This window comes from Myodes glareolus, chromosome 1 (assembly GCF_982192425.1).
Source record: "Myodes glareolus chromosome 1, mMyoGla1.1, whole genome shotgun sequence".
NCBI classification, from domain to species: Eukaryota; Metazoa; Chordata; class Mammalia; order Rodentia; family Cricetidae; genus Myodes; species Myodes glareolus.
In genome coordinates this window covers 29,320,805-29,345,858 of record NC_142026.1, presented here as the reverse complement: position 1 = coordinate 29,345,858, position 25,054 = coordinate 29,320,805, and the positions used below count along the sequence as shown (strand labels likewise).

At 40.0% G+C, this 25,054-nt stretch overlaps 1 protein-coding gene across 8 annotated transcripts in view; it reads right to left on the bottom strand.

Annotated features, from left to right (window-relative positions):
- Positions 1 to 1,319: 1,319 nt before the first annotated feature.
- Gigyf2 (GRB10 interacting GYF protein 2) overlaps positions 1,320 to 25,054 on the bottom strand; it is a 137,306-nt gene continuing 113,571 nt past the window's right edge. For 7 of the 8 annotated variants that reach the window (XM_085697113.2, XM_087905132.1, XM_085697125.2 and 4 more), the window contains 7 exons: positions 19,390 to 19,512; positions 15,666 to 15,890; positions 15,337 to 15,542; positions 14,076 to 14,230; positions 12,468 to 12,658; positions 5,837 to 5,984; positions 1,320 to 3,099 (listed from right to left, as the gene is read on the bottom strand). In XM_085697113.2, coding sequence (XP_085553239.2) covers positions 3,032 to 3,099; positions 5,837 to 5,984; positions 12,468 to 12,658; positions 14,076 to 14,230; positions 15,337 to 15,542; positions 15,666 to 15,890; positions 19,390 to 19,512 — 1,116 coding nt within the window. In that variant the 3' untranslated portion in view covers positions 1,320 to 3,031. Of the gene's footprint in view, positions 3,100 to 5,836; positions 5,985 to 12,467; positions 12,659 to 14,075; positions 14,231 to 15,336; positions 15,543 to 15,665; positions 15,891 to 19,389; positions 19,513 to 25,054 lie in introns of those variants that run through there. The other variant, XM_087905144.1, reaches the window with a different exon arrangement.

Sequence of the window (25,054 nt, the reverse complement as noted above, 5' to 3'; positions counted from 1 at the left end):
CCTGGAATCAAATACAGTATCACAGTAGGCAACCCAAGTAGAGGGACACCTACCCTAATCTTCCAAGTACACTCCCCCACACTAAAGCCATTGTTAACAGTTTCTGCAACTATCAGCTGAGGTCTAACCTGCTGCCACCAACTGAGTTACTTGAGAGCCAACCCAGAAATGTCTACCTCATTAAGACGTCAAAAGGCAAGCAGCCCCATCTGACATCTGAAGTCATGAGACTACATAATGACTCCTTCCCTAATTCACAACCAGATAATTACAATTCTCAGCCAGCATAATGAGGTACCTGTTATAAGACAATTTGTTGACTTTTTTTTTTCTATAGAGCAACAGTGACCAAAACAGGACATACCTTGAGGACATTCTCTTCAAACTGGTTTGCTTTAAACATATGCACACACACACACACAAACAAAAAACATTATACAAAACACATACTTCTGGTTCTCAGCACCTGAAGGCTCTGCACTGTCACGTTAAACTCATCTAGGATGGGAAATATTCAGAGAAAAGTAACACCAGTAATGAATACACACTTTTTGAGCCACTATTTTCTTACATAACATTTACATGAACTGAGGCATTTCAAGTCACCTAGAGGTGATTTAAAAGTATAGTGGAAGATGTATGTAGATTATATGCACTAGTACCTCTTTGAATTTGAGAGTTAAGATTTTGTTATATGCAACACCCAATCTCTAAATTCTCACCCAATCTCTAAATTTCTAAAGAACTTTAAAACTTAGTAAGAGGCTGGATGTGTCGCCTAGTGGTAGAATGTAAGCTTAACATACACCATGCCCGGAGTTCCATTCCTAGTACCTTCCTTTACTGCATAATCCCCAGCCCAAAACCCATGAAGGAATAACAAAGGATATTAGATAGTTGAGTGGTGATCGTAAGAGTGAGCAAAGAGAGTATGAAAAAGCATGATCGAAAGATGAAAAATGTCTCCAGAAGAGTGGTATTCTCTACTAACTGACTCCCAATTTTGTTTTAGATTTCTTTTTATCTTACTGGAACAAAAGGCAGAGTTTGATTTAGAAGAGTTGGATAAATTCAGGGAAGGACATTTTGAGGGTCTGTGGTTCAAAGGCTACCTCCAGTCTACAGCTCAGCACAAAGGAAGACTTACCAAGACTTACCGCATTCATCTGGTAAACACAGACCCAGTCAGCAGTCCATCCCTGGCAGAGGGCCCCAGCTGCTTTCTCATTGCCAGTGCCTTGGTCTATGCCACCAAGAGCAAGAGTTTCAGGCCAAGCTCAGTCTCAAGAGAGGTGAGTACAAGAGAGACCACAACCACATTTTATTTAAGTTCTTTTTTATTTTCCTCCACACTGGCAAAAGTTCCGAGGGAGCTTAAAGTTTTGTAAACATTTTAACTATCCCTCTTCCCCACCCCCCTTTTGAATTTACAAAGCAAAGGAGAATAGGAGTCTTACTTTTTAATGGTCCCCCATCTCCTTATGCTATTTGATCCAAAAACTATTTACAAGTTTGTAGCAGTCTCTGTATAGTTATTGTACACGTTTAGGAGGGAGAGAGGCAAGAAGGGATAGGGAGAAAGATGATCCAAAAATCATAAAAATAGAAACCAAATATATCCTCCAAAACCAACTGCCCTCAGAGCGACTCCAGCCTTTTCCAGGCACTGATGATGAAAGGGTAGGTGCTTCCCCTATAAGCTGCCCACCACAGCACCTCTTGCACAGGCACAGCAGGCCCACAGCTCCCATGAGGTATGACTGACCATCCCAGGTGATGTTCTACAGGCGTTTGGTGCAGGCAGTCAGTTTGCTTATAAATAGAGCTTGAGTACATTTCTATTTGATGTGAATGGGTAGGAGCAGATCTCTTGCTCCATTCTTGCCCATGCCCTCCATCCCACTGCATCCTCCTGCATAGTGGTTTCCATGGATGAAGATCTTAAAGATGGTCAGGTTTGTACATTCTCTTCTTAGAAAAGGCAAACAACCTGCCATCCCAGAATCTTTACATAGAACCTTTCGGGGCCACGACAAAACACACATGGTGCTCTGAGGAACAGGTGAAATTCCCAACTTTTATCAGAAGCCAAAAGTTTATCCCTATCCAAGTTGAAATTACATAAATTCATACATATGGTAAAGGTGCCTCTTAAACGAGACAAATTTTCACAGAAGGGCCCAAAATAAACTGGTCCTAGTCTTTTGAAGTAAAAATATTTATGGGGAGGGGATCAGTTTTTATATGAAAAGAAAATTAGAAGTCCCTGTCCCAGGCCATAGGGTTTCCTTCGTCCAGTAAGGTTGGAGTATGTCAGGGAAGAGCACAGCTTGCTTGGAAAGTCACTATCTAATGAAGAAAACATAAATCCTTTCTCTGGAAAGATATTCAGAAAGAACAAGTAAGGGGTGTGCAACATCAAACAAGCCAGTCTACAAACCACCCCCTCAGGGCCTCTGATGCAATCCTGAAGTTAGCAATGGTCGTGCAACCTCTAGGCAGAGTTCTGCCTGGCTCTGGCAAAAGTGAAGTCACCGTCCAGGGGAGCATTTGCTCCTGGCCAATGTCTATTAACCATTAACTCTCTTCATGACCGCCATAGTTAAGACCTTTTGCCTGTATTGGGGGCAGGGTAGAGAGGTGGGGAGAGAGAACAAAACAACAACAACAAAAAAAAGTGACAAGAGAAAGTAACCTATTGGCAGATTCCAACACACTTCCAGGAGACAGCAGATGAAACCAATGCACAGTGAATGTGTGCTGCGCTGCCAATATCAGCCCTGCTGGGGAGCAATCCCAACTGCCACCCCCAAGACAAGGGTCTGGTCCACTCAGATACAGTCTGAGATGCTCACCAACAGTGACTTAAAATAATCTTGGACACAGGGGGTTAGAAAAAAAAAAGCCTGAGATGATTGGTTCTGTGATTTGTTGCAGAGTGACAGAGAGCAAATGGTGGATGCATGTTGTGTCCAACGAAGAAAATCCATGGTCACTAGGCAGGAGGGAGGGCTGGCACAGCGGCAGGTACTCAGTAGTCATCTAGAGTCTCAATCTCACCCATGTTGAGTCGCTCTGATGACGCATTGACTGAAAACCCTACAAGAAAAAGTAAGTTTATGAGTGACTGTTCTGCCAAGAGGCTCAACATCAAGCAGCTGGCTGGAATTTAAGTCTCTTATGCTTAAGATTCACACTAAACTAGGCACTGAGGGAAGACAGAAGAAAGGAAGGCAAGCAAGTAGACCTACGCAGGATGGGGTCTCTGATCAGACTGGAATGGAATCAGCCTAGGAGAAATATCACTGACATGGTTCACAAACACTGCAATGCTACAAGACCTAATGCTAGTGGTCACATGAAGGAACTTTTTAAAGAAAATCCATAGTCACAAGTTGATACAAAGTTTAATGAACAGACCTCTTGGGAGTGAATGACTCCCAGAAAGCTTTCCAGTTCCTCTGCCCTAGATGAATCCTCAACTGTTTCAGCTGCTGTGTGAAAACCAAAAGCAAACAGGCAACGCCCTCCACTCCAACAAGGTTGTTGGTATTGGGTGGCTTTTTCACACCTTCAGTTTTGTACTTCAGTGGTCAAATTTTCAAATAAGCACACATTTGAAATGTTCCAATAACAAACAAAAATGCCTTACATAATAAAATAGCTTAATTAACAGATTCAAAAATAAGATTTGAAAAAAAAATAGACAAGCATGTTTACTAACCAAGAAGGCTGTGGGAGAAGCTTATGTCTGACAAAGCTGAATACAGGAAGAGGCAAGGACGCAAAACTCATCCAAAGTCCCAACCAGCAACTGTGTACCCATAACCTGCCCGCAAAAGCTTTTTTCCCTTGGAAATACTGAAAGGCTTAGTGTTTGTATCTTTGAGATGAGGTTTTATTTGGTAAGCCTAAAAACCTAAAGACCAATAGCCTATGATCTATCAACTCTATTCTGAAGCAGGTTTATCTGATTTCATGTCACCAACAAATGAAATGAGGCAGAAACAAAGAGTTGCATGAAACAGGAGAAGAAATGTACTTTTAAAATCAACTAATTTCAATCAAGACAGGAAAAGAAACCTGTGGAGAAAGATTATTTGATGTTATAATGTCCTGATTACCATGCGAGGCTTTTTAGAAGACATGATCTACCTTAACTGATTTAAAAGCTCAAATATAAACTCAGCCTCCCAACTTCACAAACACAACAGGCTTGTGTGTGCCATAAAAGGCAAGGCAACAGAAAGGGGAATTTGCCTACTCTACAGCTCCTCAGACCACTTTCTACGAGGTCTAGAACACTCCTTTGCATTGCTTCTTTATGACATTCTCTGTAGGAAAGGAAAGACTGACTGGGAGGACACTGCAGGGTATATTTTATCACCCCCAAATGGTTCACACTGGCCACTTGGGAACCCTTAAAATTATTATGATTAGAGTAGAATGAAGAATACCTGGAAGTGAAACAAGGCTGGGGCTCCCTCTGTTGGTCTGCTTCAGAATGAACGTTCCCTTTCAATCTGTTCTTTTAATGAGTACTTACAAATCCAGTTGAAACCTATTTTTCTAGTATGTGCATGGAAAAAAAATTTCCTGGTCTCTAACAGGGAATATACACATTGAAAAGTGAAAATGAATAAACACAGGAATTCCTAGAAAGAGGCTTAAAGTAGGCAATGATTTTTCACAAGAACAGCTCATTTGCTCAAGTGAGGCCCCTCAGCCTTCTCAGTATTTGTCTTTTAGGACAATGGAGCCATTAAGCCAGGGATGTCTTCTGGAGTCTATGGGAGAAGACCAAGAGCATACTGCATAGAACAAACATGAACAGCTGGACCAACGTGGGTCACATCTATAGAGCAGCCTCACACACCTGTAAACTAAATCCCAAGGACTTCTTAGAGCTATTTAGAGTTCACAGTCAGGTGGTGGTGATGGTGTACACCTTTAATCCCAGCACTTAGGAGGCAGAAGCAGGCAGAACTCTGTGAGTTCAAGGCCAACCTGATCTACAAGAGCTAGTTCCAGGATAGCTAAGACTGTAACACAGAAAACCCTGTCTCGAAAAACCAAAAGAAAAGAAAGAAAGGAAGGAAGAAAGAGAGAGAGAGAGAAAGAAAGAAAAAAACCTGGTCACCTAGTTCTGTCAGAGTTTTATACTTTTTAACCCATGTTTGATATTAACACTCTAAAGGACTCTATGACAAGTAAATTAACTTCATATTAAAAAATAGAAAATAATTTCATTTTTATCACTACTTGTGGGTTGTTAGGCCAATTTAAGAAACACAGCAACTTAAATTCATTGTTTATGAAACACCATTCCTATCAGTCTTTTAAACCTAATTTAGGAGCCTGCCGTCCTAGGAAGCTGTTCGTATGAGGACAAGAGTCCTCATTACAGCCAAGGAGGTATCTACTACAGAAGAGTAGAGGAAGCCTGAGCCCTAGTTCAGGAGCCGAGAGAACAGGGTGTCCTAGCAGTGCAATCACCCAGTACCCATATAAGTAGATGTAACAAACACTGCTTCTTTAAATATCTGCTTCCAGCACGAATCAGCAGCAGAACTTCTGAACTACTACTGTTGTCCATTATCATTATTTCTGTATGAAATGCTAAGTAATGCTTTAAAATTTGAAGGACCATAACACTACTAGTCCCAGCACATGAGGCACACCTCCTGCATCTACATGCCCAGAAAATACTGGCTACTTCTCTTAAGGCCAGTAAATAAAATGAATCCTTACATGAAAGACTGTAGCAAGTTATCTAGTTGCTAGCATCACCAGAACCTTCCTCTCACCCAGGCTGAGACTCCAGGCTTATCCTCACCTAATAAACTAGGATCTGCTCGAACCATCTTCTGTTTTTTCTTCTTCTTGCCACTTTGCACAGCCTCAAAACTGGATTGTTGGTTGTTGCTTTGATTGGTCTGAAACACCGAATGGAGTGTACTATGGTTCATGCCCCAGACAGAGTCCTGTGAAACAAAACAGCATAACTACAGTTACACAGTGCATATGGGTGTGGACTGCTCTAAGAAAGGGAGGCTTGCTTTTGCCTTATCAAGTGATGAGTCTGTAAAGAAAAATCCTGGTGAGATAGCCCACAGCATTATCACAGAAGTCTGAAGGCCTGAGTTCATCCCCAGAACCCAGGGAAAGGAGAGAACCAACTCCAAAAAGTATTTATTCTCTTACTGGCTGGGAAGTGCTAATAAAAGTTAAGATAAAGAGGTCTGAGTCAGGGACCTCCAACAGAGCAGGCCAAAGAAAGCAACTTCCACAGGAGCAGGCTTGAGCCAGTGGCCTTAGCTGCAACAGGACACAGATAATGACCTCCACAGGAGCAGGTACAAGGGATTCACCACCACTGAGGGAGCAGGCCAGAAAACCCCCCCAGAGCACTAAGTGGTGTTCCTCCAGGAACACTGAGTGACCTCCAGGGTGACTTGGAACTGTGGCCCTAACTATGCCACAAGTAACAACCATCTAAGCCTTGGACCCCACTAGCACCTGGAAGATGGATCACCAGAGACACAGCCCCAACTACACTAATCAGTGGAAAAGATGGGTAGACAAGGTAAGAACACATTCAACACACAAAGAGCGACATGACACCAATAAAAACTAGTGGCCCTACAACAGCAAGACTTGAAAAACCAAATATAAATGAAGCAGAAGAAAATTACATAAAAATAACTTTAGGAGAATGCTTGAGGCCCTTAAAGAGGAAATGAAAAATTCCCTCAAAGAAATGGAAGAAAAGACAAACAAAAATTTGGAAGAAATCAACAAATCCCTTAAAGAAAACCAAGAAAAAGTATTCAAACAAATGAAGGAAACTATTCAAGACTTGAAAACCAAAATAGAGACAATAAAGAAAACAGAAACCGAGGGAATTATAGAAATGGAAATTATGAGAAAACAATCAGGAACCACAAATGCAAGCATTAACAGCAGAATACAAGAGATGGGAGAGAGAATCTCAAGTGCTGAAAATACAATAGAGGAAATAGACTCAACAGTCAAAGAAAAAGCTTAACACAAAATATCCAGGAAATATGGGACACCATTAAAAGACCAAACCTAAGAATAATAGGGATAGAGAAAGGAGAAGTCCAACTCAAAAGCACAGAAAATTATTCAACAAAATCACAGAAGAAAACTTCCCTAACCTAAAGAAAGATACACATAAGAAGATACAAGAAACTTACAGAACACCAAGACTGAATCAAAAAAAAAAAAGTTCCCTCGCCACATAATAATCAAAACACTAAGTGTTCAGAAAAAAGAAAGAATATTAAGAGCTGCAAAGGAAAAAGGCCAAGTAACATATAAAGGTAGACCTATCAGAATTACACCTGACTTCTTAAAGGAAACAATGAAAGCCAGAAGGCCCTGGTCAAGCGTTATGCAGACATTAAGAGACCACGGATGCCAGACCAGACTACTATACTCAGCAAAACTTTCAATCACCATAGATGGACAACAAAAGATATCCAAGACAGAACCAGATTTAACCTAAAACCCAGCCCTACACAAAGTACTAGAAGGAAAACTCCAACCCACGGAAGTTGGCTACATCCACAAAAACAGAGACAATAGATGATCTCACAGCAGCAAATCCTAAAGAAGGGAAAAAGCACACATAATAACATTACTGACAACAAAAAATAAAATAACAGGAGCTAGCAATCACTGGTCATTACTATTCCTTAATATAAATGAACTCAATTCACCTATAAAAAGACACAGATTGGATACGAAAACAGAATCCATCCTTCTGCCGCATACAAGAAACAACCTCAGCCTCAAAGACAGACTGCCTCAGAGTAAAGGGTTGGGGAAAAAAATTTTCCAATCAAATGGACCTAAGAAAAAGCTTGTGTAGCTCTCCTAATATCTAACAAAATAAGCTTCAAACTAAAATCAATCAAAAGAGACAAAGAAGGACATTTCATATTAGTCACAGGAAAAATCCATCAAGAGGAAATCTCAATACTGAACATCTATGCCCCAAATACAAGGGCATCTTCATATGTAAAAGAAACACTTCTAAAGCTTAAATCATACATTAAACCCCACACACTATTAGTGGGAGACTTCAACACCCGACTCTCACCACTGGGCAGATCAGTCAGACAGAAAATTATCAGAGAAATAAGGGAACTAACAGATGTTATGATTCAAGTGGACATCTATAGAACATTCCATCCAAACATAAAAGAATATACCTTTTCTCAGCACCTCATGGAACCTTCTCAAAAACTGAACACATACTAGATAACAAAGCAAACTTCCACAGATTAAAAAAAAATGGAATAACACCATATATTTTATCAGATCACCATGGTTTAAAACTATAAGTCAACAGCAATATTAATTCCAGAAAGCCCACAAACACATGGAAATTAAACAATGCTCACCTGAATCATTAATAAGTCAAAGAAGAAATAAAGGGAGAAATTAAAGACTTCCTAAAATTCAATGAAAATGACTGCACAACATACCCAAATTTATGGAACACAATGAAAGCAGTGTTAAGAGGAAAGTTCATAGCACTAAATGCCTACATAAAGAAGCTGGAAAAATCCCACACTAGTGAATTAACAGAACACCTGAAAGCTCTAGACAAAAAGAAGAAAACTCACTCAGAAGGACTAGGAGAGCTGAATAATCAACTTGAGAGCTGAAATCAACAAAATAGAAACAAAACGATACAAAGAATCAATGAAACAAAGAGTTGGTTCTTTGAGGAGAGAGAAAAAAAAAATCAACAAAATAGACACACCTTTATCCAAACTAACCAAAAGGCAGAGAGAGAATATCCAAATTAACAAAATCAGAAATAAAAAGGGGGACATAACAACATATATGGAGGAAATTCAGAAAATCATTGGGTCGTATTTTTAAACCTATACTCCACAAAATTGTTAAATTGAAAGGAAATGGACATTATCTGGTTAAGTATCATTTACCAAAATTAAATCAAGACCGGTTAAACAAATTAAATAGACCTATAACTGCTAAAGAAATGGAAACAGTCATCAAAAGTCATCCAACCAAAAAAAAAAAAAAAAGTCCAGGACCAGATTGTTTTAGCACAGAAAACTACAAGATTTTCAAAGAAGAACTAATACCAATACTCCTCAAATTGTTCTATACAACAGAAACAGAAAAAACATTGCCAAACTCTTTTTATGATGCTACAATTACCCTGATACCCAAATCACACAAAGACATCACTAAGAAAGAGAATTACAGACCATTCTCACTCATGAACATTGGTGCAAAAATACTCAATAAAAAACTGGCAAACCGAATCCAAGAACACATCAGAAACATCATCTGCCATGATCAAGTTGGCGTCTTCCCAGAGATGCAGGGATGGTTCAACATCTGTCAAAGCAATCCACCATATAAACAAACTGAAGAAAAACAAACAAAAAAAAACCAAAACACATGATCATCTCATTAGATGCTTAAAAAAAAAAAGTCTTTGACAAAATACAACATCCCTTCATAATAAAGGTCTTGGAGAGAGCAAGGATACAAGGAAAATACTTAAAACATAATAAAGGCTATATACAGCAAGCCAACAGCCAACATCAAACTAAATGGAAAGAAACTCAAAGTGATTCCACTGAAATCAGGAAAAAGACAAGGTTGTCCACTCTCTCCATATCTATTCAATATAGTTCTTGAGGTTCTAGCTAGAGCAATTAAGACAACAAAAGGAGATCAAGAAGATACAAACTGGAAAAGAAGTCAAACTCTTACTATTTGCTGATGGTATGACAGTTTACATAAGCGACCCCAAAACTCTACAAGGAACTTCTACAACTCATAAACGCCTTCAGTAATGTAGCAGGCTACAAGATTAACTTAAAAAAATAAAAATCGGTGACTCTCCTTTACATAGATGATAAGTGGGCTGAGAAAGAAATCAAAGAAACATCACCTTTCACAACAGCCACAAGTAGCATAAAATACCTCAGAGTAACTCTAACCAAACAAGTGGAAGACCAGTATGACAAGAACTTTAAATCTTTGAAGAAAGAAACTGAAGAAGACACCAGAAAATGGAAAGATCTCCCATGCTCTTGGGTAGGTAGAATTAACATAATAAAAATAGCAGTATGACCAAAAACAATCTACAGATTCAATGCAATGCCCATCAAAATCCCAGCAAAACCTTCACAGACTTCAAAAGAACAGTACTCCACTTCATACGGAAAAGCAAAAAACCCAGGATAATCACCTGAGTCTGATTCCTGGTAGTCACATCAGGTAGCTTACAACTGCCTATAACTCCAGTTTCAGGGGTATCTCACGCTTCCTTGAAATGCATTCATGTACACATACTCACTAACACACAAGTATACATAATTTAAAGTTATTTTAAAAATAAATCTTAAGAAAAAAAAAAGCCTACACCGGTACCGGCAATACAGAAACGGAGAGAGGGCCACTGAACTATTTTTAAGTTCTCATTTACAAAACTCCACTTGATGCCTGGCATCTCTACAAAGTTCCTCCTGGAACTTCGGCTTTCATTCCAACTATACCAGAATGGCTGTTCTAAATTTTCTAGCAGAGAGAGTGTCTGTGTCATCCATTAAGAAAAGGAATATACAGCATCTGACTTCAACAAGCCTCAGCATTATGACAATACAAGCAACTGACTGATTGACAGCAGAAACTATCTTTGTTCTCTAGTATACAAGTCAGAGGACAAGCTGAGAACCAGCTGGCAGTTCACCAACAAAGGTTGAAGTCATACACGTTATTCACACTGGCAATCCCAGAAGGGATTTATTACCAAAATATTGCCCCCATATTTCTGCCAACTGGTTAGAGTACAAAACAGTACTCTAACCTTTGTTTTTTTAACCGTTGTCTTTATTAGAGAAACTTCTTTCAGAAGTCAGCTCAAAGATCAGGTGGTAGCAATGAAGGGAGAAGTGCAGAAAGCATTGTGGAAGAATATGCCTAGGGTCTGTGAGCACATACGATATGGGGCATTTTCTTGCTCTTTTAGCCCATAGAGAAGACCATCCCATTTTTCCTGCACCATTCATGCCATGTGCTCCTGCAATGCCCTGACACATCTGTTCTACTATGCTAAGTACAGACACCGGCCATTTCCTCCTAATTTATCTGTCTTCTCTAGACAATTAGAACTCAAATATTTTGTGCTACAATGTATCTTCTACATCTCTAGAAGAGATCTCTAACAGTTATCATCTCTATGTTTATGCCTTTTTATGGACCCTGCCAACCCATCTTTCAGAAAATGTAAACTATCAACCCTCAAAGACCTCACTTCTGTAAATTTCAATGAATTGTTTGATTTGTTTGTTTGGTAAATGGTCATTCTGGACACACATATGCTCAGACAGGCAAAAGAATCTTTAGCACCCAAGAGATACACTTTCCGCTAAAGAGGGAAAAAGGATTATCCCACCTTCCTACTTCCTACAGTTCACACCCTGTTAGGCAGGTGGTTTTTCTAGTTAGTCATCTAGCACAATGTTTTCACATCTTTTTGTTCTTGTGAGTGATTTCACTGTTACGACCTCTGAGTCCAGCGCTTAGGTGCCATCAGATAGATGCTCCTGAGCACAGGAAAACTGTTACATCTTAGGAAGAAGATGTGCAGGTGAGTTGTGTACTAGTGACAATGCTAGCTGCACTGGAGAGGATCAATGCTAAAGAATCAACATATAAAGAATGGCTCTAAACAAAATCTTAAGACAAAATTATATACTGATTAGATACTGTAAACGAGAGGCTCAGAGAACTCAACTGGATATAATCCATAGAGGTGACGACTGTACTGTAAATTTTCTAGTCACTCAAACTATAGAACAGTGGCTCTCAACCTGTGGGTCATGACCCTTGGAGGGGTAATCAAATGACTCTTTCACAGGAGTCACATATCAGATATTTACAATTCATAACAAACAAAATTACAGTTGTGAAGTAGTAACAAAAATAATTTTATGGTTGGGGTTCACCACAACCTGAGGAACTGTAAGAAAGGGTTGCAGAATACTGTTATAGAACAGAGCTGCAATGAGAAACAGAAGGCAACTGAATCTTCATACCCCCATGAAATACCTGCCATGCCACATATGCAGTAACACTGCAAGACACAGGAGATGCCAAGTTTTCAAAATATATGAAATTTATGGGTCATGTTGGGACCTGCAGTCTGAATAAAACGTATAGATGAATCAGGAAAACAGTCTAAGGTACCCTGAACACACTTTCTGCTATTTGCTATTGGGACATTTACAGACATTTACTTTGAAAAGATGAAGGCCACACAAAATTTAAAAAGCTTTGGTCACTGAATGAATGCATAAAAATGAAATATTCCTTTTAATTCCTCTGGCTACTCAACATTCATAGGCATTCCTATTCACATGTACTGCACACACTGTGTTGCTTTATACCTGCTGCTGCTGCTGCTGCTGTTGCTGCTGCTGCTGCTGCCGCTGTTGGTTGGCTTTCTGTTTGGCACGGCGCTCAAGGAACTGCTTGGCAAACTCCTTGGCCTCAGAAGTATCTCCTAAATAGGCCCTGATATAGTCGTGGACTTCATAAGGAGATTCAACTTCTTTCAAGAAAGAAACAAATGTGGGAACTGCAATACAAGAGGGAAGAGGACGTAAGACAGTAACAATGAAATAAAAACATATACAAAGCACCAAGTTTTAATATATCAGCACACCAACACAGGCAATAAAAGTGAAAGCTATGCAGCTTCTGTGGTAGATACTTGCACCTGCCTAATACAGATGAAAGAGCCTCATCACAGTGCTGAAATCACCCAGAACAGCAGTGTCAAACAAAGACACACCGACACATGCCGAACGTCACTAACTCATGTCAGTGGAAACTAGATGTTACAATGACTGACAGTTATTTGCCTAAGACTAAAGTAATTTGGAAAATTCATACCTTTTTTCCTTTAATTCAATTTATTAAGTGCTATGATGGACACCAGTTATACCATGGCAGTTATTGGAACTTGTAATTAATTAGGGTATTATGTGTTTTAGAGAGCACCTAGTGGAAAATGCAAATTGTGTGGTTTCAGGGGGAAAAAAAAGCACAAACACCAGAGTTAGACAGGCATGGGTTTAAAATTCAATTCTGAAGTTTGCTGGCTGTGTGACCTTGATGAGTTACTTAACCATTCTGAGCCTCTGTTTCCTAATTTATAAAATGGGGATAATATCACCTACCTTGTAAAGGTATCTTCAAAATTTACTGTAAAAAAGAAATAACTGGGATAATACTATGTTAGCCCAGCTAGTGCCTAGCACATCGTAGGTACTTAATGGATGGCAGTCATCACTACTATGAAAATCTATTTCCTCTGAAGGCCTTCAGACTCTTAGCTAATTAACAGGGAGCCTGTTAATTCTTGACTGTTAAGTGTTAAAGATTGTTGGCTTTAGGCCAGTTATCACCTTGGACTATCAGCTAAGACAATCCCTTCTATAGTATTATCAACAGTCACTGTTGGAAATTCACTTTCATCTAAGGAGCTAGCTCTCTGTAAATGGCTTGTTACAATCATGCTTTTCTTGAAATTGTGCTGAAACCTTTATTTCTGCACAGTCGCAGCCCATACAAAGCAAGTCTATTTACTCTATCACAATTTCCATCACCTCCCGAGGCAGGAAGGAAAATGTCATATGGCTTTGGTACTCTACTGGCCTAGTAGACCTTGGTCCTGACTATGACATTTAACTTTCTCTTAGACATGATAATGCAGCTGGGAAATGTTTCCCATGAAAAGGGTAATGGGAAACTACGACTTCCTTTGTCCTGTACATCATTAAGGCAGCCTGAGCTAGCATTTAATTTTTAGAACTGCTCATTATCTTTTTGAGCATAGTTTTACTTTTTTCATAAGTAATATTACGGGAGTCAATTTTTTAATGGAAGGACTTGGCCCCCGGGGATTTCATGGCTTACTGTTCCAACCTGTCAACCTCTTTTAGGTCCTGCTCTGTCAATCCACATGCTGGGATTCCCTCCCCAATTCTTACCATCCAAGTTATTTGCCGTATTAAGGGCATGAAGCATCTGTTCACACCACTGGGTAAATCCATCTTGGGCTTTATTTACTCCCTGAAAGAGCTTCAGCAACTTTTCTTCTTCTTCTACTTTCTTATTCTGCCGGTTAGACACACCTACAGATTTACTAAAGCAAAACAATAGGGCGATATTATATTCCCAGAAACTGTTACTATGTGATTATACTACAATACCATAAATACTGTGGAGGTAACACTGGATAGCTGTCCAGTAAGCCAATTCTTAGTCCTATACAAGAAAAAAATATTCAAATTCAAATATTTTGATTGGACACTTCCTTAGTAACTATCCTCAGCTAATAATCTAGTTTATAAGGCTACTATTTTGAAAAAATAATTAAATTCTTCCTACATGTTCTTTAGGTAAGTTGTTCAATTTACTAAGCCTCAGTTTCCTCATATGCAAAATGGTGCCAACACTTCTTTGGATTATAATAAAGAATGAAGACAATCTCACAAAGGTCTGGAGCATAACAGTGCCTGGCAAAGCAGCTCACGAAACTAATATGTTTACTTTCTTTAGGTCTTCAATCAGAAAGAATCTGACAATACTACCATTTATTAAGTACTTACTATACGCCAGGCACTTTACTATTTCATGTGTATTTCGTTACTCCTTACAACTATACTCATAAAGTTATTATCTTCATTTTACCGGTGAGGGAACTGAGGCCCAAAAGAGGTTCTCTCTTGCCCAAGGTCACACAGCTAATAAGTGGAAGTGCTGGGATCTGAGTTCATGAATATAACAACAAACCCATGCTCAATCAACAACAGTGGCTACTGAGGAAAGAAAGATGAAGATGAAAACAGAATTTGTTAAAAGTAATTTTAAGGCCATTACAGAAGCCTGTTCGGAATGTCCATTCTAGTATAAATATAGTTGAAAAATACAAGCTAACAAAAAACTCTAAGTTACCTAGAGAAAACATTGGAGAAATATTAGCATCAAAAATATTCTATTATTATTATTATTATTATTATTATTATTATTATCAGGCTGTCATCGCGTAGGAGAAAGGGGTTACATGCTCAGCAGGAGAATAAGCCCAAGGAACAATCAAGTGTGTTTCACTGGGTAGAGAGCAATCACCACAATTATGACTTACATGCTGTAAATGAAACTGTAAATAAACACTGTATCTAACATCCCTTCCACTGCCCTCAACTCCCACCAATCAAGGTACACGGGTATAATCATTACAAGCCCTACCTGAGACTGGCGTTGTTTTTATTTTTATTTGTTGAATTTCTAGGTCCCACCTCTTTGACTGCATCATCCCAAAATCCCATGTTGGAGTTTTTAGTGTCTGCATTACTCCAGATACTACTGACTAGATCAGATGCCCACTGGTTAGGAGGACCCGTGTTTATAGAGCCCCATACAGAATTCCCAATGCTGGTGTGCAGGTTGGAATGCTGTTAAAAAGACAAAAATAAAAAATAAAAAATAAGTTAGCGCCATTTAAAAAATAGTTTGAAAAGCTTGACAAGATAAACAAAAAGCAGTGCCCAGGACTGTACTTCGTAACAGGAACCCACTGTGCTGTTCCGGGCTCTGTTTGTTTGCTGGTGCTGCTGTTGCTGCTGTTGTTGCTGTTGCTGCTGCTGCTGCATCTGCCTGGCCTCTTCCTGCTGGATCTCCAGAAGAGACTTGGTGGTACCTGCAGGTTTGCTGACATTCCCCCAACCTGAGAGTTTCTGCTGCTGCTGCTGCTGTTGCTGCTGCTGGAGAGCCTTCATCAATTCCCTCTGCTGACGCCTTTGCTGTTGGATAAGAACAGCAAACTCAGGATTTGTTTTTACATCAGTTACAAGCAACAGGACACTACATAATACTAATACACAACAGCTAAACAAAGCCAAATGGGACTAATTATTTGGCTAAATTAAGATGAAAATACAAGTGGCACTTAGGGGAAAACCAGGAGACCAAACACAGAAATGCTTCTTACAAATGATGAAGTCCTTTTGGTTAAGCACAGAAATGAAGTAAATGTTTAATTCCCAAAGTCCCACCACAATCAAAGAATAAATTTTTGTTGGTTTATTTGTGTGTGACTTTGAGATGGGGTTTCACTATACAGAGTCCAACTAGGTCCACAGCTTCCCAAGACAGACTGCAGGTATTCACATATGATCATATGCATGGACTTCTTAAAAAGTATAAACCAGTAAAGGGCAACAAAGGCAGAAAAGATTTTTCAATACAGAAAGTAAGACTAGGGAAGATAGCTAAGTTGGTGAAGTGCTTGCTCTGCAAGCTTGAGGACCTGAGCTTGGTCCCTGAATAGCCTGTGAGAAAATTATGCTGGCAGACACCTATAATGTCAGTATTGCAGAGGCAGAGATAGGCGGAACCCTGGGTGTCACTGGCCAACTAGTGCAGCCTATTTGGTAAGCTGCAGGATGTGATATATACTGTCTTCAAAAACAAAATAAAAACTAAAAAAAGGAAACAAAGAACCTGATGTTGTCCTTTGATCTTTCCATGCACATATAAAAATAACTACTTAGGTAGAAAGAAATAAAGCTGGAAAGCAGAGCAGCACAACTGAAAAGCTAATGAAGGAAGCTGATAAATAGGCACATTTAGACAGAAAGCTCAGGGACTGCAGGTGCTTACGTGGGATCTCAGGAGGGCTGACTACAAATAGAAGCGCAAGACCTAAACTGCCTCCTTTGCCCTGTTCAGTTGAGCAACAGTCTCTTTCACCCAAGCAGAAAACAAGTTTTCCATTTGGAAAGGCCAACACAGATTAATAGACTATTCTATTGTAAACTGATTAGTAGTTAATATTGACTGAACACCAATAGGCGGAGGCACTCCCCACAACAAAACAGCCAAGAAAATGACCACTAGCACCAATGTGACATGTATAGCAGAACCTTTGATGAGCTTTTGAGAGCCTTAACAAATTGCTAGACATTTAGCATGTGCTTCTGAGATAAAAGGCAAGCACCAAAATAAATACATAAAATTCAATAAAAACAAACAAGAGAAAATAGGATACTCCCCTCTCCACACACACACAGTTTTGAGACAAGGTTTCTCTGTGCAGCCTTGACTGTCCTGGAACTCACTCTGTAGACTAAGCAGACCTTGAACTCACAATGAGATATGCCTGCCTCTGGCTCTTGAGTGCTGAGATTAAAGGCGTGCACCACCACTGCTTGACTAGAAACCATCTTTTAAAAAATTAATTAACATGTATGAAGATTTTTTCTGCATGCACGTATGTGCACCATGTTTGTACAGTGCCAGCAGGGCCTGAAGGGCACTGGATACCCTGGAACTGAAGTTAAGATGGTTATGAGCTTCCATGTCGGAGTTAGGAATTGAACCTGGGGCCTCTGCAAGAGCAGCAAGCACTCTTAACTGTTGAGCAATCTCTCTAGGTCTGAATTACTACTATTTTTTTTTTTTTTTAAATGTATCAGCAAGTTCTTAACCTGTGAATCTCAACTGCTTTGGGGGGGTGTCAAACGACTTTATTTTTTTTGATAGGCTGCATATCAGATATTACATCACAATCCATAACAGTAGCAAAATTACAGTTATGAAGTACTAAGAAAAATAATTTTTAGGGGAATTGCGGAGGGGGAGCAAAAAAAATAATAATAATAAAAAAAGAAAAATAATTTTATGGTTTTGGGTCACGACAACATGAGAAACTGTATTAAAGGGTGGAAGCATCGAGAACTGCTGCCCTAGAAAGTTGGAGGTACAGTTACAAAAATAAAAATAAAAGGCTACTACCTACTAAAGCCCAAAAAACTCAGAAATTTAAAGCATGATAGTATAAGCTAAAAGTTCAACAGAAGAACTAAAAGATAAAACTGAGGAAATGTGTCCACCAATAATGATACAAAAAACAATGGAAAGAGAAGAAATCAAAATCTATCTAGGCAATCAACAGGAACTGCAAAAAATAAATAAATAAAATCTTGTTCACATTAACTTTTCACTTTCCACTAGAGACTAAAATCATTACAATTTCTAGCCTTGAAAACAAATAATTTGCTCTGAGACACCTATCTGTTGATAACCTTTTGGAGAAAGGTAATCCCAGAAGTAAAGTTTAATACTTTCTTTTGTTTTTACACTAAAGTGAGAAAGAAATTTTAAGGTAGAGAAATGCTTTAACCTACTGGATGATGTCCACTATTTAAAATATATGCATTATTTTAAACTATATATATATGTATATGTAAATACATACATATATATAATTATAGATAGATGATGGCTAGTACATACACTGCGTGCGCACACATACACAGCGACAACTCCCATCTCTCTCAGTGTACCGGCAGCTGCCTAGTTCAGTGAATGGTACAATCCAGACCCAAACATGACAGCTTCCATTCCCCCAACAAATTGACTACTCTGCTCAAGCACTAGCTACATAAGGCCTGTTCTTCAGGATGGATACACTACCTCATGTGTCTAAAGGCCTTTGCAGGACACACTACCATTCTATCCCTAGCCACCCTCAACTCCCATGCCCTCTTTCGTTCCTGCTAGCAATTCTCTTTCTCTGACACTTCTCACTCTCTAAAGTACCATATATATAGTTTACTTAATTTTTATGGCCCATCTCTAAGCTAGAAGGCAAGTTCACAATAGCAGAGCCCCCTGACTGTGGACACAATGTTCCTTCTGCCATGACTTCTCTTTCTCCCTTAAGTTGTTTCTGTCAAGTGTAGTTTAACATGAGAACAGAATAAAAGAATTAAGACAGGGTGAGCAAAATTACCCACAATTCTCAACAAACTATGTATTTTTTTTAGTGTATCAAATACTATATATTTATTAATATGCACAAACTATGTATTTTTAATAATAGTTTTCATTATTCTTTGAGAACGCCATACATACATATAAACTGTACTTTGGTAATATCTACCTCCCTCCACCCATGCCAACGCAATCTCATCCCTTTCTTTTATTAAAAACAACTCACTGAGTTTATTAGTTCTGTAGACACAGGTATAAGGCTATCTACTTTTATTTATGAATTAAATAAAAGTTGAAAAGCTAGAGTAAAAAGTTCTAGGAAACAATTATGTCACCCAACTTTAATGTTATTCCTATTAAATCCATTTATACCAAAGGTTTCAAGTCACAAGCTGCAGGTTTTAGAAACAATGAGTCAAATTTAGGCACACAGCAATTCTTACAGTACCCATCATCAAGAGTCATTAGCCCAGAGTGCACACTAAGCTGCCTGGAATACTGAACCAGGCTGCCTTTACTGTTTACCTCTTCTCGAAGCTGCCGTTCTCGTTCTTCTTCCAGCTTCTGGATTTCAGCCAATGACAGTGTGGCTTGGGACTGACATGGTGTTGTGTTAGACTGCTGACCCCAGGTTGAAGAAGAGGGAAGCTAAAAACAATACACATGACAGAGCATCAGCAAACAAGGAAGAAGGACAGCACTTACAGTCAGAGCCTCTATTTTTCCTCATCTTTACAAAATTCAATTGAGCCGGGGGGTGGTAGCACACACTTTAAAAATCCCAGCACTTGGGAGGCAGAGGCAGGCAGATCTCTGTGAGTCAAGGTCAGCCTGGTCTATAAGAGCTAGTTAGTTCCAGGACAGCTAGGACTGTTAACACAGAGAAAACCTGTCTCGAAAAACCAAACCAACCAAACAAAAAACCAAAATTCACTTAAAAATTCCTTTTCCACAATAATAAGCCACAAGCAAGTTGGCTTGCTTCTTTTGTTCATTTCTCCCAACCTATGTTTATTTTAAAACAACTAAAAAATACACACATGATTAATGCTTGCTCTCCCATTTGGGTGGAAATTTGTTACACTGAGCATTGAAGCAACTAGTAATACAGAATCAAAATCATAAGGTAGTAGCAAAGAGTGACTAAACAGAGTTTAAGACCTTTTTTTTAATCCATTGAGCAGTGGTGGCACACAACTTTAACACCAGCACTCAGGAGGCAGAGGCAGGTGGATCTCTCTGAGTTCAAAACCAACTTGTTCTACAGTGTTCTAGGACAGCCAAGGTTACAAAGAGATACCATGTCTCAAAAAACCAAAACCAAAACATGATTTTTAATTGATAAAGACCACAAAGGACATGATGTAAGGACCTAGTGAGTGAATTTAAAGCCCAGGATTTCTAAGCTGAGTTAGATAGCGAATGAAGGGGCCAAGCAGTTTTCATCCCAAGTCTCATGAAGAAGAGCAGCTGCTAAGAACCAGGCTACAATGCAGTCCTAGCCCTAGTCATGAAAATTAAGTTGGTTTGGAGCAAAAAACAAACAAAAACCCAACAATCCATTTTATATATCCTTTACATTAATGAGCAAAACAGAATATAAACACATGGTCCTTGAAGGACCCCAACTCGTTTTAATCACAGTTATAACGTTTTGCAAAGGTTTTCAGATAGCAAGCTTAATTAAGGGCCTCCGGAGTTCAGGGCCTCCGGAATGCTGAGCGGATAACAAGCTCCATTAAAGGCCTCCGGAATTCAGGGCCTCCGGAATGCTGAGCAAAGATACTTGAAGTTAAGGCAAGGACAGCCTTATCTGGCGAGAGAGAGAGAGAGAGAGAGAGAGAGATGGAGGCAGAAAGAAAGAGGACTGGAGGGATCATAGACAAAAGAAAAATTTGATAGAATTTTGGCCGCAATGATAGGAGAGAAAGAAAAGATAGAACCTAGACAGATAGGGAACCTGGGCAACAGAAGACCAAAGATGAACATGGACAGGCACCCCATGGACAAAGGACGATGTGCTTATTGCAAAGAAAAAGAACATTGGGCAAGAAAATGCCCAAAGAAGAAAGGAAGGGACTTTAAGGTACTGGCCCTAGCAGAGGATGATTTGAGGGGAGAGAATAAAAGACTTTAATAATTGGAACAACTGGACAGAAACAATATCTGTGGACCACCTCACGAACTGTAGATTTGGGGAGAGGACAAGTGACTCATTCCTTCCTGGTTATCCCCGAGTGTCCTATCTTTATTAGAAAGAGACTTGCTAACAAAGCTGAAGGCCCAGATCCGGTTTACTCGAACCAGGCTGGAGATGATTAAAGCCTTTTGTTGACTGAACCAGTGACCTTTGCTCCCCCTGCTGTCCTCCATCCCGCTACCCTACTGCCTGAGGCTGATGACATCTCGTCTACTCATCAATGCGCTGAGAAGCTGGCACCAGAAATGATCTGAAGAATCAGCCTTGGCCTGAAAGTCCGAGCTGGTGTACGGATGGCAGCTGTTTCGTGATCGAAGGTAAGCGGAAGGCGGGGACAGCAGTGGTGGATTGGAAGCAAATGGCCTGGGCATAGCCTCCCTGAAGGACGTTGGCACAAAAAGCCGGACTTGCGGCTTTGATACCAGCTCTACGAGTGGCAGAGGAAAAAGCCTCAACATCTGCAGGAAAAGACATATACTTGTCCAAGACACCAAAAAGCTTGAGATGCTGTGGCTGAAGGAAATCAGATGGCAGACTCTCTGTCTTGGCAGAAGAAGTAGTCAGAAACTGCAAGGCTTGTGCTATGATTAATGCAGGACACTCCATATATGCTCCTGGGAAGAGGCTCAGGGGCGATTGGCCTGGAGCCTACTGGGAAGTATATTTTACAGAAATTAAGCCAGCCAGATATGGCAACAAGTACTTATTAGTTTTTATAGATACCTTTTCAGGCTGGGTAGAAGCTTTTCCTACCAGGACTGAGACAGCTAATGCGGTGACTAAGAAGATCAAAGAAGAAATCTTCCCAAGGTTTGGGATACCCAAGGTAATTGGGTCTGATAATGGACCTGCCTTTGTTGCCCATAAGTCAGGGACTGGCCGCCCAACTGGGGATCAATTGAAAATTACATTGTGCTTACCGACCCCAGAGTCAGGACAGATAGAAAGGATAAATAAAATTCTAAAAGAGACCTGCGGAAATGACTGGACAGCCCTCCTTCCCTTTTGCCCTGTTCCAGGTTTGGAATACCCCAGGGCGATTTAAACTCATCCCTTATGAGATCCTATGTAGAGAACCACCACTGCTCACTGAGTCGGATAAAATGTATAATCCTGATGTTATTCTTTCTAGATCCTTATTTTCCCCGTCTAAAGGCCCTTGAAATGGAGAGACACCAGATCTGAAAACAACTAAAAGAAGTATGCATCTCTGCCTGGATCCACGCCTCCCACAGGAAGCGAGCTCCTGAACTACCCAAACTACAGTATCCGAGGCTTTTGACAACGCTACCAGTCAAAAGGCTTGGGTTTAGAGGACTAATCATAGACGGACTCTTACTGAGGTTATATAATGAGACTCTAAGGGCCCTAAGACTCCTGACACCTGGTACTTGGTTCCTGGTTTAGGTAGATGATGGGTTTGTAATACAGGCTTGATGCCTTACATGTCAATGCTTATTTTTGATGATACCAAAGATTACTGTGTGCTTGCACAACTGGTATGAGTTTGACAGGCACTCATCTCGCTTTCGACGAGAACCCATTTCTCTGACACTAGCAGTAATCCTGGGCCTTAGAGAAGCTGCCGATGTTGGGGCAGGTACTGCTGCCCTAATACAGGCCCCTCAGTACTTCAATGTATTAAGATTTGAGGGCTTTAGAACAATCTGTTTCCAAACTCGAAGGGTCATTGACTTCCCTCTCAGAAATGGTCTTACAAAAGAAAAGGGGATTAGATTTGTTATTCTTAAAGGATGGAGGATTATGCAAATACATCTCCCTGGATGACTACTTTGATATCCTCCCTTATGGGACCACTCCTAATTTTGCTTCTGCTACTGATATTACCTTCATTAGAAAAAGAGCAAGTAAGGTCAAGAAATCTAGTTCTATGATTAGAACTAGACACTAAAAAAAAAAAAATGGGGGAATGAAGGACCCCAACTCGTTTTAACCACAGTTATAACGTTTTGCAAAGGTTTTCAGATAGCAAGCTTAATTAAGGGCCTCCGGAGTTCAGGGCCTCCGGAATGCTGAGCGGATAACAAGCTCCATTAAAGGCCTCCGGAATTCAGGGCCTCCGGAATGCTGAGCAAAGATACTTGAAGTTAGGGCAAGGACAGCCTTATCTGGCTGCGAGACAGGAGATTTATGGACTAGCCATAGAAACAAAGAAAGAGAGGATTGCGAGGCAAGGCCTGAGTCACGCGGGGCCCGTCACGAGTCAGAGGCTGTAAACCGCTGGGTAGTCCCCTCATTGTTATTTAGGTTAAGAATTTACCACCCTGCATCTCGCTTCTGTAAACCTTGCTTTTTGCTCTCCTATAAAAACCCCTCACCCCCAACCTGCAGGCGCGCAAGTCCTCCGAGAGACTTGTCGCCCCCAGGTACCTGTGTATCCAATAAACCTCCTGCTGTTTGCATCCGGCTGCGTGTTTTCGACTGATCTTTGGGCACGGGGTCTCTCCTGAAGGAAGACGCCCACGGGAGTCTTTCAGTCCTGAAAACCTGAACTTTCAAAGTCTGGTTTTCTAAAGAGAATTCTTTGTTCTTCTCTGTAAATTAACCAAATTATAGTTTCAAACTATTTTAAAGGCATCTGGATTAACTTTACAAGGCTCTGCTACCAACTCTTGGTTGGCTCAACAAAAGACTCGGCTTCTTTTTTAAAAATTAATTAATTAGGAAAATCTTTTCTCATTTTACATGCCAAATCCAATTCCCACTTCCTCCTCTCCTCCTGCTTCCTCCACCTTACCTCCCCTCCCCACCCCCATCCACTTCTTCGAGAGGATAAGGCTTCCCATTGGGAGTCAACAAAGTCTAGCACATTACTTTGAGGCAGGACCAAGGCCCTCCCCAACATATCTAGCTAGGCTGAGCAAGGTATCCCTCCAAAGAGAATGGGTTCCAAAAAGTCAGAACGAGCAGTAGGGATAAATCCTGGGAGGCTCAGCTTCTTAACATTCTTTTTTTTCAGAAAATACAGGCTATCAACATCTAAGCTTTGTGAGAAAACACTCTGAAGATGAAGAGATATGACACATGGAAAATTGTTGGTATGGTACCTAAGAAAGAAGTACTCAATAACTAATGGTATTGCCAGTAACTCCTCCTTCCCAACTAAACAGGCTTCAATTAGGACATCTGTCTCGTATCTGTTAGTCTGCTAACCTACAGCTTGTTTCCTTCAAGTTCATCCTCCATTTATCTCTCGTGCAAATCTGAGAGTGTTATTCCATGTTCTGCATACCTTTAAGTTCGAACCCTTTGCTAGAGTATATACAGCTATGACATTAGGGGCCCTGTCCATATTTATCTCATTCCTCATTCTGGACATGCTTTTTTTTTTTAAAAAAAAAAAAAGGATTTATTTATTATGTATACAGTGTTCTACCAGATCTCATTATGGATGGCTGTGAACCACGATGTGGTTGCTGGGAATTGAACTCAGGACCTCTAGATGAGTGGCTAGTCCTCTTAACTGCTGAGTCATCTCTCCAGCCCTGGACTAGCTTTTAAATTTACTTTTAAAAGATTTATTTTAGGAGGCTGAAGAGATGGTTCAGCAGGTAAAAGCATTGGGTGCTCTTCCAGAGGACCTGGGTTCAATTCCCAGCACCTACATGGCAGCTCACAACTGTCTATAACTCCTGTTCCAACGGATTCGACACCATCACACAGAAATATATACAAGTAAAACAGCAATGTACATAAAATTAAAAAATTATTTAAATATTTATTTTAAAATTATGTGTATGTGTGTATGTTGTGTGCATGTGAGTACAGGCTCCAGAAAAAGGCATAGGAGCTTCTGGAGCTAGAGTTAATAGGTGTCTGGGAGCCATGTAATGTGGTCAATGGGAATCCTCTGGAAAAGTAGCTAGCAAGCACTCTTAACCAACAAGTCATTTCTCCAGCTTTCAAGATTTCCCGTAGAGAATCTGGAGTATCTCTAACCTTCAAGCCTTGTTCACTGTAACGCTTCTC